General features: G+C 34.6%; 1 protein-coding gene across 17 annotated transcripts in view; it reads right to left on the bottom strand.

Annotated features, from left to right (window-relative positions):
* The window catches only part of MEF2C (myocyte enhancer factor 2C), a 118,291-nt gene that overhangs the window by 7,585 nt on the left and 92,221 nt on the right, over positions 1-18,485 (bottom strand). For 12 of the 17 annotated variants that reach the window (XM_032744473.3, XM_041711367.2, XM_041711366.2 and 9 more), the window contains 4 exons: positions 5,922-6,094; positions 4,716-4,739; positions 3,691-3,820; positions 2,646-2,781 (listed from right to left, as the gene is read on the bottom strand). In XM_032744473.3, the coding sequence (XP_032600364.1) occupies positions 2,646-2,781; positions 3,691-3,820; positions 4,716-4,739; positions 5,922-6,094 (463 nt within the window). The remainder of the gene's footprint in view (positions 1-2,645; positions 2,782-3,690; positions 3,821-4,715; positions 4,740-5,921; positions 6,095-18,485) is intronic. The other 5 variants (XM_032744469.3, XM_032744475.3, XM_032744476.3 and 2 more) reach the window with 1 other exon arrangement.

Here is an 18,485-nt window from a genome sequence, read left to right as displayed (position 1 = left end):
TTTTGGATATGGAAAACCTACTGAGAAACCAAAGAAAATGATTCAAATGTTTGTGTACAATTACATGCACTGAATATGTGCTGGGCAGTCCACTTATGCACACAACATCACCTTTTCCCACATATTGTATGAGAACATTTCATTTTAGGGGGACAATGAAGAAAATTAATATCTTAACTTGGCACAACAGTCCCTCTTGAGGCCAGTGTAGTTAAAATTTGATTTTTGTTCAGATTATGATGGCCAAATGGAGAAATGCTGCTTCCTATCTGGTTTCCACATGGAACATTTACACAGCTCTGCTGTGTAATTGTTCCATGTGGGGGAAGCAAGTTGGGGAGCAAGACGGCGCCATGAGCTTGGGATGATAACAACTCTGTGTATATCTCCTGTCTGGTTCTTCAAATGTTATTGAAGCTCATGCACAGCTAGAAATGCAGGTCTGAGTAAGTGATGAGTGAGGACATGAATATTGACCACATAGATTATTCTAGTGTGAAAAAGTGGTCTGTTGGCCCCTAATTGCACAGTCAACTTGAAGAACTAAGAGCTTGGTTGCAGAGATCTCTGATTACCTCTAAGATGGTTCTGACAGTGCTACTGAAATTGCTGAGGACTTATCTGGAGCAAGATAATGCTTCTAAGCCTATCTTATTCTACTACTAGTCACATTCTTGTCATGCATTGAGGAAGCAAAGCTGATTTTCACCTTTAGACTCTTGTGCAAAACAAAACCTGAAGGAGACCTGGAATGTCTTTTCCATTAACTGTTTTCTCACAGGATTTTATAGCCTACTATTAACAACAAGCATTTCACTGCCAAACATTTTCAGGATATGACCCTACTAAGCACTGAAATTTATGTTGTCAAAACCTTTCTGGATGTGCTTTCTCAGGTATGTGAAGATGACTGTAATTTTGTTTCATTTTAAAAATCATTTTGCAAATTCTAAATCAGGATATGTTCTACAGAATTTCAAGTTTTTCAAGTAATTCAAAAGTTAAAACATACTCTGGCATATAGAACTCAGTGAGTATGATTTTCTGCAGTGATAGAAGACTTCTCCAGAAGAGTGAAGCAGCTTTCATAGCTGAATTCACTTACAAATCACTGAAAGAATAATAATAATAAGAGTAGCAACTCAGAATGTATCCCACAGCCACAGACATTACACTTTGACTTTCTGTGATACAAATCAGAAACAGATCACAATGTGTGATGTATCTGAAAAAGTATGTAATTAGTTTAGGGGTTAGTTTATACTTTTTTTTGGTAACCAGATAGCCTTATTACATTCCTTGCTGTGGTACCAATTATTTATACAGTGATATCTAACATGTGAGCTTTCAATTTATTTGAAAGTTTATGATTTTAGTTGTACAGTAAGTTTAAATGCTGACCCATTTATAAATACTGCAAACTCACAAAGAAAAGTATAAGAGAAAGATATTAAGACTATTTTTTTTCTATCACAAGCATTTCAGTTGTATGCTTTTATGACATTTGTATCTATATATACTTATTTATACAGAAATGAAGTTTAAAAAATTTGTTTCCTTTGAAACATTTGTATAGCTCTCCTTAAAAACCCAAATTATCAACACGGTAAAGACATTAAAATAAGTTACAAAAAATGGTCAGATAAAGTAGAAGGAGAATTCTGAAGTTTAAGGCATGTTTAGAATATTAAATTTTTCCACACTATGGCAACAATCTCAAGAAAAAGGTGCATATGTGGAAGACCTCTGTCTGAAAAAAAGTTTTCCTTTCAAATGTAAATGAATTAAATTTTTCCTCATAAATACACTCTTGCTTCTATTTTTATAGCTAAACATTTCAAAATTTCAACATGTCTGACCATACCTTAAGCTACTGTACCACACTATGGTTTTACTGAATAGAAATTGTAGATATCAAAATATTTGAAAATCATACACCTGTTCACTTAATTGAGCCAAGAGGTTGCTTGTTCAGGTGATTTCCCTTTGTGAATTTTCACACTTCTAAAGATCCTGAGATGATTAAGCACTGTATTTTTCTGAAACTTGAATAAATATTGCAAAATTAGCCACTAGAGGGCAGGAATACCCGTACTCCTCAGCACAGTCGCATCACAACGAGTTTTGTAAGCTTACAGTTCTTTTGTTTAACAACGCTATTTTCTTATAAAAATAATCTCCAAATAAATGTAACTTGAATTTCACAGTAGAGCGGAAGGAAGTATGTGATTATTATATAAATTTAATCTTAATCTCAGGTCAATTAATTATGTAATCTTACTTTATTAAAATATCTAAAAATTTTTCTAGTTTACTGTAAATGTGCAACAGTAACTGGAAATTAAAATAAATAATAAATATGGCATCAATACAATATAGGTGTTTGGTTTTAGTAGTGTAATAAAATCCTATAAGGAAATAAAAACTAAAAAATAAACAATACGCTACTGAAAAAAATGCCATGAACACAAAATATTTCATTGTAGCTGCCTAGCAAACTTTTAATTAATTACATTGTTCCAGCTTTGCAAAATCTATTTTTTACACACAGTGGATATGTTCTGGTATGTTATCTTGACACACTGGGAATTACTGGGGAGGTTGAAGTCACTGTAGGACAGTAAAGTAAAGAAAGCACTGCTTACCCCAATTGACTGAGGGCAGATGGTGGCATGTTATGCAGGTGTTGCTGTTGCCAACCAGTCACAGAACCAAGATGAAGAGCACTGGCTGTATTAAAACCAGAGAGAGATGATATATCTGCGCTACTCAGAGAATATTCTAGATTTGAAAACAGAAAGACAATAATTAAGAGAGAATTAAAGAGGAAGCAATTAAACAACAACTAGCATAGTAATTTTCATGTCATTTTGTAAGCCTTTTAATTTTAATTACACCAATCACATTAAGCTGCAGCAGAAAAAGTAAATCTTCCTCTTCCCTCAACTCATTAACTTGGGAGCAAGTAACACACTAATAATTATTCTGTAATCTAGCAGGATTTTACTGGATCTGGCAGATCTAAAGCACCCTTAGCCTGTAAATTCACCATAACTATAAACGGACAGTCAGAAAGACTTGAAAAATATAACATTTTGGTTACAGTCTTCCTTGCAGAAGCTAGCAGGCAGCCTGCTTCTGAACAATATACGTGTTCTCAAAACATGTTGGATCTGTCACTGTGTGCACTCTGTACAGCAGCAGTACACAACAGGAACTGTAAAGAAGCCTTGAGACTTCATTTCTGCACCCTCGCAGGTAGGAGGCTGTATTGGCCAACAGTTACTGAACTCTGGTTGGAGACAGTGAAGCTGCTTATTCTCACTACCATCACAGCTTTAGCATGGTGCACTCAACTTCATGAAATTATATCCAAGGAAGACTAAGGACTGTTAACTGTTTGAAGGTTGTTGTGTGTGGGTGGTTTTTTTTTTTTTTTAATTTTTTTATTAAAGTCAGTGAAATAAAGCTACCAAATCAGTTTTACTTCAAGCAAATCAGCTAACTTTGAAACAAATACGTCTGAAATTAGTGACAGGTACAGAATAAGCAAATGTAATGCAAAGGTATAACAGCTATGAATTTTTCAGTTTCTCCCAACGAATATTTACTAATTTATTAATACTGAGATAGACACTTATCAGCACCTTGCTCCCTTCCCCATCCTTTGCATCCTGCACCCATACTTACCAGTACCATATGTTGTTGAGATGGCTGATGGGTATCCTCCCATCCCTTGCCCTGGTAGAGTAGGAGTTGCTACGGAAACCACTGGAGTAGCCAATGACTGAGCAGACTGGGAGTTATTTATCCTTTGATTCTTTTAAAGTAAGTAAAATAAACATATTATTGACCAGTTTTAAGTCAGTTGAGTGTATTTGCTTTCTGGGAATGTTTTGTGCATGAGGAATACAGGTTATTACAAATTTCTAGAAATTAATCATTTAACATGTGGCTTTGATGAACTCTGCCAACCCTATCATTTACAAGCTTTCAAGAGACCAGTTGTCACCATAGTAACCCATTACATCAGTATCTCCTAGGTAACTGAACTAGTAAGACTGCTTTTATTGTGGGTAGCAAACAGATCATGTGAAAAACTAATGAAATATATGAGCTCTATTCCCATTGTTTTCCTTTTCACTTATATAGGAAAAAAAACCTACCACAAAAAACAATGAAACCCAAAAAGCAAAACAAAGCAAACAAAAAGGCGAAAGAAAAACCCAGCTCTGCTAGGGTTTGAAAGTGAGGTGTACCCGTAGACTGCTGAACACTGAACTCTTACCAGGGGACGGAGCTCTCACTACTCCATTAGATTGCACAGCAGTTACACACTTATCTTTAACTCCAGGGCACTGGGTGTTGCAATGTAAGAATTACACTAGAGAACTCTAATTATGTGAGTGGCAGGAAAAAAGGGCTAAAGAGCCACCAAAAAAGGCGTCTGTCATAAGGCTATGCCATCTTCAAAAACATAACTTTGCATGCTCTCCATGCATCACCAAAAAAAGAAAGCTTAATTCTAGCATACTTAATTTGAATATGTGCAACAAGGCATCTGGTCTTCTATTGCTACATTTAAAAAATTGCAATGACCTTTTTGTTCACATCATAGTTATTTTCCATTTTATTTCAACCAACATTTTACCTACATCATAAAAATAACTGTTTTTTAAAAATTCATTATTAAGATGAACATCATTACCACTTACCAGAAGCAGATCAACATCCTCAGACTGATTGCAAAGGAAAGTAGTATTAAAAATTAGTAAATATAAATATTTACCAGGATGCAGGTTTTAGCTTAGGGAGTATTTTCATATCATAGCGGCAGAAAATTAAACATCTTCTGAGCATATCTTGGAAAATATACACCTCATAGATCTCTTATTTGTCCTTCTTCTAATGGAATGGTTGACTCAATTGTAGGAACAACCTATCCAGTTTTCAGCACAAGACTTTCTCCAAGAATTCATTTGTCTTCCACAGTCTCATTGTTTGCAGATTGTCTTGCTGTACCTGACCACTCACAGAGTCTCTTGGAAAATATAATTTTTAAGGGGCTTGGAATAATTATTTGAAGCAGACAGCTTGTCACTGTCTTGATCAACTTTCAGTACTGCCCTGTAGGACTATTTGTCACTTTTTGACTTAGGAGGTAGCATCACATTTATGGGCTGTTTTAGTTTGATGATTAATTGATTTTGCATAAGAAGTCAGCTTAGAAGTTGTTTTAATAATGTTTGTTATAAAATAGAAAACTGCATCACTGGAATGACTACCTTTTTAAATTAAGTTCACTTTTAATGTTAAATCACTTAAAACAGCTTTACTTGGATACATAAACTTTTGAAAAGGAAGTTCAAGACAAGAACACAACACCTTCCCAATTCGACCTTCTAGCATAAATTTTACTAGTCCTGGCAGAAGATACAGAAAGTTCATGCTCCTTTTTTTCTCTTGCTCTGTCTATTTACTTATCATTACAAAATATGGAGCTCACAGTGATACGGCTCAAATTAATTTGTAACTGTTAATGTGCCATCTGCTAAGAATCTGTTTGGCTAAATATTTAAGAAAAACATAATAGGTTAGAAATGCTCAGGGTTAAATTTAGCCTTTATAACAACTTCAGGAAAGAGTCAGCTACTGGGAGAGAGACTGCAGACGGTTAGGCTGTGCACAGTTAGGACAGTTCCTACTTTGCAACTCAACAGACAAAGGGTAGGAAGAAAATAAGACTTCAAAAAAAAAAACCCCAAACAATAAAAGAGGCTCAGCTTACATCCTCAGCTTGTTGTCAAGCCCTAGTTAGAAAAACCAAACAATCGAGAATTTAGTTTCCTGAGCCAGCCTTGAAATTCCTAAATAACTCTTATCTGAAGTAGATAAAAAGAAAAGCTTTGAAAATGCATTACCACTGATGGCATGGTACTCTTGCTGCCAGGTGGAATAAGCACGCGGAGGTCTGGTTTACGGTTGTTCATTCCCAAATTCATTGGAGGTGGAGATTTTGCTTGCATATTCTTGTTTAAGTTGCCAGGTGAGACCAGCAGACCTGGTGAGTTGCGGGGGTTTCCATATCCATTTCCTGTTAAGGTAGAAAAAAGAGGAAAAAAAATAAAAAAGAGAGAGAGAAGTTTGATGAAGCCCACTGTATCTTTTAAGCCCTTCTAAAACTGTGAAATCAAAAACTCATGGTAGATATCTCCGTCATGTATCTTTGTAGGAAAGTACAACATGTGCTATATTTGGAACAAATGGTCTTCAAATGCTCTCTGTCATGACTGCTGACATCTCTGTGATGTCCTGAAATTAACTCGGTGATACAATTTTGTTTACAGCACTGTGGTATACAGCACAATATACTGTGCCCTTGTAACAGTCAACATCTGACATTTGCCTTACAAAAATCAGAAAAGTCAGATAATTTAAGGGCATAAAAAAACTGTCAAAGCTATTTCATATTTTCTTGACATCTACAGAAGATTGTGCCTTTTCTGACTCAGCCCTTTGTAGGTAATAATATTTTTTAATTTTTTTTTTTTTTTTTTTTTTTTGCTTTTAAACAAAGGATGAGTATAGCAAAGCTATGATTTCCACAAAAGGTGGGGGGAGCACCAGGAGGATTCATAAATTCTTTCGGCTCACTTTCACTACACTTCTTGGACCTGGTTCTGTAAACACTAAAATCAATGGGAGCAAGATCATAACCTGATTGAAAAATACCACCATATCTTTCATCTTCTCTCTTCTGCAGGCCCCAGGAACAATTCTCACAAGCAAAAGTTTCCTTTATCTTTTTTAGAAAAGAGTATTCTCTTACCTCATTGCATTGACAACTGTGTGTCCGTAAGGTTAATGACCTATCATTCCACTATTTCATTCCCCTAATTTCACCTCTTACCTACATAAAGGCTAGGAAAAAAGATGACTTTTTAGTGTAACCTTGAAATTCTGTCTACATAATCTCGAGGGGTAAGAAACTGCACAGTCATAGAGAGGGAACAGCATGAAAATTAATATGGAAAGAGAAAACTTCTACCTTGGGTAAATACCAAAGAAACAAATGTTATGGAAGACTTTTCTGAGCTCAGTTTTTGTTTACAAGCTGCAGCACACAGCCTAGTATTTGTGTGAGAAGATAAATTAGTCAGTGTGGCAGAGGCCTCTGGGTCAGAAACCCTGGAAGTCCAAATTTCCTTTGTTTTCCCAAAGTCAGTCAAGACCACAATATCTCCCCCCATCACCCTGCCCAGTGTGAAATGGTGTTTATAGCCCTAAAGAACATAAATAGATTATGGAACTAAATTTGATAATGTCTATGATATGGGCATAAAAATGACAGTACATGACAACAATTTGCTTCTCTGGTTAGGATAATGAAGTGTGTCTGACCCTGATTAAGATTTTCAAGTTTTTAATCTTTAAGTGCATCGACCACTTGTACTTACCAAATCAGAAAATCCATGGAAAAATTTGTCAAAGGCTATTCAATATACAAACACCACTTCAGGCTTTGGAAGACCCTGAACAGTGAACTCTAGTATTATGGCACAGGAAAATTATCAAAAACTGCTTGAATTCTGTACTTGTCAGGTACTTTCAGTAACTGCTGTGGCCTGGATTGTTTTTTCTCACAATTTCTATTACCATGATCTCCAAGCCTTTGCAATATGATGAAAATTTAAGAGCACTCAGGTCACTTCTAATAGTCTGTATTTAAAATGACTTTGGAGATTTTGCACTAAAATATTTTTCATAGCTAATCTTGTTGTTTATTTCCTTAATAATATCATACAGTTAGGAAAACAAAATGAATTCTGAAAGGTATTTTAGACTTACCAAGCAAATTCAGCAGAGTGCTTTCAAAGGTTTTTCATTTTGTACCAGTAGGCTTTTCTTTTCTTAAAATGAACAATTATTGTCAACATAGATGAGCTATCTATTATGCTCTAATTAATGCTACGTTTGAAATTACAAGGGGCATTTTGAATATACAACAGTATTTTCTACCAGAAAGCACACTGTGTTTTAAAAAAGTTCATCTTTTACAAACTGGATGCTGAAAATCAAGGCATGAAGTGATCAATAGAAGAAACTGAAGCAAAAGTAGGATTTCTCTGGTGTCAGTTTCATACAGGAGGTATTTTACCAGCAGGATGTAAAACCGTCTGTGAAATCTGTCCTATGACAAGGATTTGCTTAGAGAGTGGCAATGGAACTGTTTGAAGCACTACTGAGTTTTTTTCAGTTCTACAATATCGGACCTAAGATATATAGCAAAATGCATTCCACTGTACTCTATATGTTTCTAGCTGTGACTTTTGGAGAATAAATCACCTCAGAAGAAAGAACTCGCATTTCCTACATAAGATTTACTTAATACTATATACTATAAAGAAATAGTGCTTAGGGGAAAGAGTGCTTCTGTAGATAGCTTTATTCTTCAGAAACATTCATCTGACCTTTACTGATCTAAAATAGTTTGAACAGCGATTATATTTATATTTTAAAAACATCAAATTCTTTTTAAGAACTACTGCAAGCATTTCTCTGCCAGCAGATTTCTGTTTTTCATGGCATATTATGCCTGCTAGTATTTTGAAGCCATATAATAACAGTTCCTATTTCCAGACACCAAACTTATTCTTTTGGTATAGCGAGGATTAAGGAATGTAAGACTGTGGACCTTAAACCAATAATACAGAAACCCATCATTTGGAAATCAGTGATGAATGTATTCATGTGGTTTAAAGTTAAGAAGAGTCTGCATGTAAACCAGCTCTTTAAACCATACCCTTTTAATTCAAGAGGGCTGTGGCCTGCTCTAAGGCAGCTGTCCCACTTTCAGATAAATCCACCAAAGAGAACGGCTGCATTTACATTCAGAGGTAAAACAAATGCATAAGAGTTCTAATGTACAAAGTAAATCTTCCTTCATGCTATACTTTAAAATTACATTCTGCCTAGACAATTATCAATTTAGATGTGACCATATGCAGAACATATAATTCTGCTATCCACCTGAAAGCACAAAAATTATATGTCAGATATGAATGGATTTCCTGATTATAGATCATAAGAAAATGAAAACCAGATGGATTTTAGAGCAAGTTTGCTTTATATTTTTATTTGGTTTAAAGCTATATTTTTTAATGGAATAGAACATTTTTAAATTTACAACATTTTTAATTCAACAAGGTTTTAGAAAAAATAAATGCCTTGTATTGTTTGTGACACTGATTTGTAAGAGTAAAAATATTTTATGCAGTAAAGAGCTTGTTTCTAGACAAGCTAGTGGAGCAGCATGTGTCATGAAATGCAGTGTCAGACTTTGTATTTGGACTAATGGCAGAATGTAAAGACAAATGCTTTTTGAGCACAGAACACTCATCTTGAAAATGCTCTCAAATTTTGCGTTTAGGCACAAGTGCCATTGACTGTTGAATGAATTCCATCCAAGTAAAAACTGCGTGATTAATCCCTGTAATTTCACTTTTCAAAAAACTCAGAAAAGTTATTTTTATGCACTGATAGTTATCCAATAAAGAAGAATTATTAAAAAATCAATTTAATAATGAAAAACTACATTTTTAACTGTCCTACAAATTCATGTAATACTGTTTTAAGCATCTTAATCTTAATTTTAAGATTTTAAGGATACTAGAAGGGCATGAGCTAAATCAGGACAGAACAGAGAGCAAAGTTTACTTCTCTCTTTTCATCCCCTATTAGTAACACCTGTACCTTTAAAGGAGTTTTGGTCATTGGTGTTACAGGCATTGCAAAGTGGCTGCAATTCTTAATATTCTCAGAATTAGAACAATAAATCTATACTGAGCATTTAAGTCAGGAAACTTTCCACATATTAAGGTAATACGAGGGAGAAAAGAGTAACTTTTTTCCTTATCTCTCAATATTCTTGAACATCATTTTAATAATTCACAGTCTTTAAATCTTGAAAATTTGGAAGATTTTAGGAATTTGTTTTCTTGAATGTCTGAAACTGTCATGTTCCTACCTGTTCCTTTTGTTTTTTCTTTTTTGTGATTTCAAAGATATAGAAATATACTGAATGAAAAATCCTCTATGGTAGTCTGAAGAACTAAAGTGGAAGAAAGAAAAACAAGATACACAATTTGTATGTCCTTTATTTAATCTCTCATTTGTTTATTCTAGTGCTTTTCAATGACAATATGAGTTGAGAATTTACAAGATCCTTAGGAACCTGAGATTAATTTTAACACAAAATGAATTTTCAAATGTTGAAGGAGTTTTAATAAATACAAATGCTCATTACATTTTTCCAGTAAGTGTATGGTTTTACTTGTGAAAACTTTAATATTTCTTCCAAGATGCATATATACATTAGATTCCATGGAGGATTTCTACTTCTTATTTGGTTATACTAAGTGCATATGTCATATATATGACATTTTGACTGATCACCAAGGCTCTCAAAAAGAATTTTAAATACAGAATGAATATATATAAACATGAGAGCAAACTATTCTGCAAATTATCTCTACTTCAAAATATATGCACATATATAAAAGAATCAACAAAAATTTTGCCAAATTTGGATTCAGTTTTTCACTGTTTTCTCAGTTTATTTTCCTATTTTCTGAAGGAATGGTAATTGTTTGTAATAGTAAGTAAAAGGTAATGAAAAGTTTCCTTTTCTCTCTTACTTTATTTCTTTTGTTTTGTTGATTTTTTTTTTTTTTGTGTTTGTGTTTTTTGCATACACAATGAAACAGGCTATGGTTTATTACCCAAAATAAAAAGATACCAACAACAAAGAACTAATGCTAGGAAGTTGTACTATTGTTCACCTAAAAATAATTAAAAAAAAAGGTAACTTTTTACCTTTTTTTGTAATGAAATGTAAGAATGACAATTCTTACTCATATGTCACCTATTTTTCACATTTCACAGCTGACAACTGTTACTAACTTCAAATGGAAGAAGAAAACCAATCTGCTGCTACCCTTATGCAGAAAAAAAGGACATATTCACTTTTATATAGCTGCCCATTCCCACTACACTCAACTAATGGACCTTCTTAACAGAATTATGGGGAGCCAATTCATACAGACGTGATATTAAAAAACCTAATGACTTTTTATGGAAGAATTTTCAAACATCCTGTGAAAGGATCAGCTATTTTTTTGGGATGGCTGAAACAGGATGACAGTTCAGAGAACATACAGACTTTTGGAAGAATGGGAGGAGAATGAGAAGAAAACTATCTCAACTACTCTTTGTTAGTTTTAAAACTAACCACTTAGAAATAATATAAATATATGGTAGAGATTTCTGCATCAATAGGAGTCTAAGCCATCTCTCTTTAACTCACCCATTCTTGCCTTGCAGGCCCTATAACTGCCAATGGGATCTTGCTCTTTAAGTTTAAAGAGATGAAAAGGGCTCTGATGGCACTGCAGTTGTCCTGAGTGCAGGATGAAAGGCAATGAGAACAGAAAACTCACCTGTGCATCACACCTCATGCAAACACTTCACTGTTGAGTCAAGTGCATGGCAAGCTAACCTGATCACCAGCACTGTGGTTATGTTTTATTGCTAACTTAACTTAAGAGCTATACTTAAATGTTTCTAAATTAGTACTTCTAGTAAGTAGTCTCTCACTTTAGGAGTTCACACCTTAAAAAAAAAAAAAAAGGTAAAGCTTCCACCTGACTATTTGAATTAGCCTGTGGCTACCCACATAAGCAACTCTGAGAAACCCTTCAAAACAATTCTCATTGCAATTAGTCTTCCCAAGTGGCAGGCAGATATTTCAGCACATGGACTCTCTCCTTGCAACCCTTAGAAATGTGGTGTATATCACAGACAATGAGGGTGTGTGGTAAGTTATGCACTTAGGGAAGGGGAAACGTGCTTTCTTCTTCAAGGATGATCATGCTTACTCCTTCTTTTTTTTTTTTTTAATTTTTTTTTTAAACTCAGCAAAGAAACAGAGTAATAGATGATCCAAGTTAAGGTCCTGTTTGGTTTTTTTTCAGTCTTGCACTACAATTACTATTGGCAGTATGCTTATAATATAACGTCAAATCATGGGATCTTATTATCTGCTTTCATAATTATTTAGTGGCATCTCATATCAGGAATCTCAGATCACACAGCTTTCATGCAAAAATACTGTCTTTCTGATATCTGTACTTCTGATTGTATTGATTAATTTATTTCCAGTTCCACAATTTTGTTCTAACACCTTTATCTATAGTTATGCTCTTTTCAGAACCCATATATTTCACATTATCTTGTTTTGAATGAAGCTTCAGCTAATCAAAACAGTGACTAAGTTGAAACTATTGGGGAAAATCATTTCATTATACAGTAGTCTTCAGTTTTGTGTTTTATAAATATTACATGTCTGTAGTTTAAACACATGGGCACTCCACTATGAGCAACAGGAATATATTCTTTGTGTCACAGTTTTCTAAGGTCCAAACCTCAGGGATCAGAGAGTCATGGCTCTTACAGGTAAAACAGGTCTCCTGCCCCTACCACTGGTGTAGTATCTACTGCCATGAGGACATAGCACAGTGCAAGGTCCCTGACCTTGCATAGTGCTCCCTCCTCATTCTCACTTGACATTTGCAAATGTTAAGTCCATGTTCTGCACTAGGAATACACTAGTCTTCCACACTAATGTGTAGTCTAATTGGAGAGGTCAGTGCCTCTCCTATTAGTGATGAGGTGGTTGTCTGAAACTTATCTTGCATCACAGGTTTTCCAAAAGTCTCCAACTTACTGGCATAGCATGTGAACTCCTAGCATGTGAACAACTCATATGTGGCCTTTTCCTGAGATCTGAGATAACCATCTACCCTAAATATGTTTTCAGGACTTAACAATGCTCTTAGAAATACACTAGTTGACAAGACACTCCATTCTAGTCCTGTTTATGCAAAAAATGAGAAGTTTTTTTTTTAGAATGGGTTGTTTCAAGATTGTGCTAATTGAGAAAAAGAAAGCAACACCAGAATTTAACTTGTGTCAAAGAGAAAACTATATTGCTGAAAAATATATTACTTTCTGGAGATATATAGGAGAAAAATAAATTCCTGGGAAGAAGAGAGAACTTTTCTCTTTTGACTGCCAGAAAAAGACCTTTGACAAATCATGACACAGAATCATAGAATGGCTTGGGTTGGAAAAAAACTTAAAAATACCCAGATCCAAGCCCCCTGCTAAGGACAGGGACTTTTTGCTACAATTTACTCAAAACTCCATCCAAGGTGGCCTTGAGCATGTCCAGGGATGGGGCACTCACAGCTTCTCTGGGAAGCTTGTGCCAGAGCCTTATAATCCTTAGTCAATAATTCCTTCTGAATACTAATCTAAATCTGTGTTGTTTCAGTTTGGAGCCATGACTCTTCTGTCAACCATCTACTTTTAACAAATTATTTGTTGATGACAAATTATTTCCTTTCTGGGCTGTTTGAAATCAATTATCATTTTGAGGAAACTACTTTTCAATGAAATATATTTCAAGACAAGTATAATTCTAATTATAAAGAGGATGCCTTATTTGAAAAGATACCTAACCCATCCCTGTCTCCTTTGGCTTCTGTTACTGGGAGACTGCTCCAGCTGTTATCACAGGAAAAATGACCTTGTAAATGATTTAGAAAAGAAAGGGAATGATTGGATTCAATATCTTGATTGGTGGGTCACACCAAAAGTTAAAGGGCAGGCATCATGTTAACTTAATACTGTCAGGAACTTCCATGTTGGTCTGAGGTCACAACTTCACGAGATTAAAAGCATTGCTTGTTTTCTTTTTCACAGCAAAGTCATTGCTCCAGTCCAGATCCAAGAGGCATCAGCTATCCCTTTCAGGACTCAGGACAGGCATGAAATACAGACATTTTCGAATTTGCAATGCCTTTTTATATTTTCTGAATTTTAACAAGAATATGTATTGCAGTGTGCAACAGAAGACAGTGCTGTGTCTTAGTGATCAAGAATGCATACAGAAAAAACAGTGAAATCCCTGTCTCATTTAAAGAAAGCATAAAATTCCCCCAGACTTCACTTCGAAAGGGATTTTATCTAAAGAACACAAATTAATCTTGAGGCACATTGAAACTTCTTGTAATAAAAGAAGTCATTCATGCCTGTCTTTAAGATCTCATTTACAAAGAACCAGTTTGTATGACTCACCTAATTGTTCATACACGTGAACTCAGGGCTCTTTCCTTTTCAAATCTTTCAAGCTGTCTTTTTATAAGTACAAATATTGAGACACTGTTATTAGAGGCAGAGAATAACTAAATATATTACTAAGTGAACACTTACATGACTGGTGGAAGCCTAATAAAGGCCAAATTTTTACAGACTTTCACTGAAGTCTACTGAGAGTGGGCTTGCATGGATCTCTTCTTTGGTAAAAAGTCACATAAGTTAGCTGAAGACAGACACACCCAGCCTTTGTATTTGACACCCACTGTAAGATTTTAGAGTTTTTTTTATATGAACAGCAGCATTTAGCCTTTGAGGCTTATTCTCAAAGTTTTATTGATGTGACTTTCCTGTGTTATTTGTTACTTGGAATTAGAGTTGGAAAGGCTTGTGTTGACTACCTACATAGATATGAAATTCAGTAGGTAGACTGTTTCCTTCATACTATATATTATTCCTGTCAAAAAAGTTTTAGTGTACTGCCTGCTTTGACAAAATCTCCTACCTGTAGGTATTTCCCTTAAAACAATGAAGAAAAAAATGTGTCTGTCTGTCTGTCTATCTATCTATCTATCTATCTATCTATCTATCTATCTATCTATATCTATCTATCTATCTATCTATCTATCTATCTATCTATCTCTCATCCATCCATCCATCCATCCATCCATCCATCCATCCATCCATCCATCCATTCTTCTCTATGTATATGGATATATATTCTTATATGGAGAAAACCTTGGAAGAGGAGCACTTAGAGGCATAATACAAGTAGAAAAGGAAAAGCAGAGCAGTTATATTTTTAATTCCTTATCCCATTCCATGGTTTTAAGTCAACCTGCCAATTTAGAAATTCTTATTGTTTGGAATTGGCTCTATTGCATCACAAACTCATTTATGAATGATTGTGCGTCCCTTCTTTTGTGCTGTGAGATTCCTTGGACAGGAACTATTGTTTACAATTGTAACATATTTTACTCAATCTTTGGGCCAGAAGTCTGTGGATTATTGCACTTGTCAAGTAATAAGGGACAGACAACAACTTATCATGCTCTTGTGGCAAAGCCATTTCCTGTCTTACTAATAGGTTGCCCATAAAGTGTGGTTTGAGAAATATTTCTCCAAGCTCATTTGTTATTTAACATATTTCACAGTTATAGTCCAAGAATTACCTTCTCTTGACTATACCAAGCATGATTTCAGGGTAGAGTGAAAAATATTCATTCAACATTTCAATTTCTTAAAAAAAAATTTGTTTGTTCATTTATATTTATAATTACAAAAGTTTTTAATGCAGCTAGATGTCTTTGAAATCATTGCTTATTTTTTGTACCGCTGGTCAGCTTAATTGGGCAGATTGCACATCTTTTTACTAAGCCACTCTTTGAGGATATATCATCCAGATTGCCTCTACTCTGAGGGAATGTAAATTAAAAATTGCTACTATTACATATATTCCCATGTGGCTTGAAACACTGGTAGAGTATATAGTACATTCACCCACAGTCAGTACACCACCCAGAAAGGAAAGGAAAAAAGAATGAAAGCACAAGAAAATTATGATACTGGCTGGTACTTCAGGACCTCAGCCTTCAGAGGATGAGAAAGCAATTGTTGGCTGTCGGAACCCTGGCTTGGTTTAGGGGCTCCACGTGGTGGTAAAGTTTCTCTTTTAACTCGTGCTTCTAAAGAAAAACTTTGTAGCTTCTTGTTGTTTGGTCTTAAGGTAGTTTATAGTAATTTATCTAAAAGATTGTCTTTGGCTATTGTGGTTTGGTCAGCAGCTTAGGAAGAGGCACACACACTTCTGACACCCTCTCTGTCTGGTGTTTTTTTTTCTCTCTCCCCGCCCAGGGCTGCTGCTATCTTTTATATGATATATTACATGATACATGTTTACAGTTTTTCTCTAATATTTACTACTTATATTAAATGGTGCTTTTCTACTCTAAACTAATTTATAAGTGCTAACATCATCAAGAACATGGAGGTAAGGAAGAAGAAAGAGGAGGAACAGGACTGGCCTACATTCTTCCATCTTAAAACTTCTGACACCCATGTACAAAGTAAAAACCCCCTGTACAGGTGTTAAAACCCCCCTGTATAACACTAAAAAAATTCTTCCCTCTAATTTGCAACTACTTCTACTATAATATCTAAACTTTTGTGACTGCTTGTTCCACCTTTAAACTTGGTAAATCATTCCATGGCTCAAACTCAAAATCACAGCTGTTTCCAGCTGCCTGCCAGGGTCTAAAATGCTTCTGACCGAGGCCTGGAACCTCTGAAAATGTCTGAGGGACATTTTGAGTTCCAACAGTTGGCCTCTGCCTAATTTCCAGAAGGAAATTACTTGCTGCTGATTTATAGGAAAATACAGGATTTGGTTATTAAAAAAATATGGGATAAATTTTTCAAAATGTAATGCTGATCTATTCAGTTTCTAGTGCTTTTTAATAACAGGTTTAAAGATAGTTTGAAGATGTCAGATTGAAAGACAGCAAGTGCTTAGTTCCTCTGACAGCATTTGTAGAGCCCCAAGAACTTTTGAATAACTTTCTCCATTAGTTTAATATTAATGTCAAGATGGGGGCAGTGCAGAAATCAAATAGAGAAACAATCATATTACAGAAATAAGCAGTTGAAGTAGGTATATATTCTATTATTCCCATAATGGATTTAAAACTTGAGAAAGAAATTTTCCTTTGATTTTATTATTTATAGTTGTTTTAAGTCTCTAGAAATGCTGTTGATTTAAATTGGCACATTCAATTAAAAGGAAAACTTTATTACAAATTTATTTATTAAAAATACAAAATATCTTTCTCTGAAAGCCATACAAAAGGAAAAGTAGAACCCAGTCTAAAAGCAGAACTCACTTTGAAAATCAAAAGTTCAAATACAGATGCAAAGAAAGACATCCCCCAATACGTTTCTATTTTAAAACTTTAAAACTATTAAAAATTTTTTTAGTCTTCTATCAAACTTTCAACATAAACAACGAATAAAAATTGAGTTCAGATAATTGACAGTACTAAAACTTCACAGACATTTATTTGTGTTCAAGTTTCCTGTAAGAGGTTTTGTTAAAGACTACAGTCTGTTAAAATTAAAAGAACTTCACATACTCTATTATGTAAACAGGTAAATATATCAGCCTTCATATTAGTAATGCAGTAAACTAAAGTGGATTTAGAGCATGCCTATTAGAGTCCAAAAAGTTCTTGTTCTGCCTTTCAATCAAAAGCCTATGTTTTGAGAGACTATTGCCAAAGATATTGCTGTATTTATAATTTAGCAACAATATAAAATGTGAAGATCACTCCAATTTTGCTGGCAGCTGCTACTATCACATGATAGAAACTACTCAATCAGTGTTTGGCTGAGACAACAAATCTGAGACAAATCTGAGACAACCTTGGTTTACCTTAAAAATACCATACATGGTAATTAGTTGTGTAATACAATAAAGAAGTAGTCAGCTTTCCAAGTTCTATTTATGTCTTGGGCCAACTCCCAATGTAAATTGTGGATGATTCCAGGGTTATTACTTGAAATAATCTGAACCAATGAAAAAACATACTTCTTAAAACACTGTCTTAAATAATAATTTTCCATTTCTGATACTGCAGTAATAATGCAATTTATTTTTGATGCAATTTATTGAAGCAGTGCAGAAACTGAGGTCTGGTGCTAGTAACAAAAAGTAGTTTCATTTTATAGTGTCAGAAATGAAACTGTTTAGACTCTTTTTCTAGGAGCAAAATATTTTGAATATATGCTATTTTTTGACGTTGTGGAAAAATGCAAATTCAGAAGGTTCTAATTTGGCCAGAAATATGAACCCAAACATGATCATGCTACCAGCTTCTGAGATACCACATAGAAGAAAATACACAAGTTTTTATTTCTTGTGAAATATGATGAATAAAGGGAACTTTTGATGTTTATTCTTCTTCACCTTAAAGTAAGATGGCTGTCCAAAATATCACCGTTGTGGAATGATACAACTAAGACAGAGGATTCAAACTTATAGTGACCTTTCCATCTTCCTTCAGCCCTTTATCTAATTCTTCCTATTGTTCTGCTTTGAAGAGATTTAGAAAATATTTCTTTGTCGGAACTCAAAATGTCCCTCAGACATTTTCAGAGGTTCCAGACCTTGGTCAGAAGCATTTTAGACCCTGGCAAACAGCAGAAAACAGCTGTGATTTTGAGTTTGAACCATGGAATGAATTACCAACTTTAAAGGTGGAACAAGCAGTCAC

The sequence above is a fragment of the Taeniopygia guttata genome, chromosome Z (assembly GCF_048771995.1).
Source record: "Taeniopygia guttata chromosome Z, bTaeGut7.mat, whole genome shotgun sequence".
NCBI classification, from domain to species: domain Eukaryota; kingdom Metazoa; phylum Chordata; class Aves; order Passeriformes; family Estrildidae; genus Taeniopygia; species Taeniopygia guttata.
The sequence above is the reverse complement of the archived record's forward strand: the minus strand, read 5'-3'. Positions and strand labels throughout refer to the sequence as shown.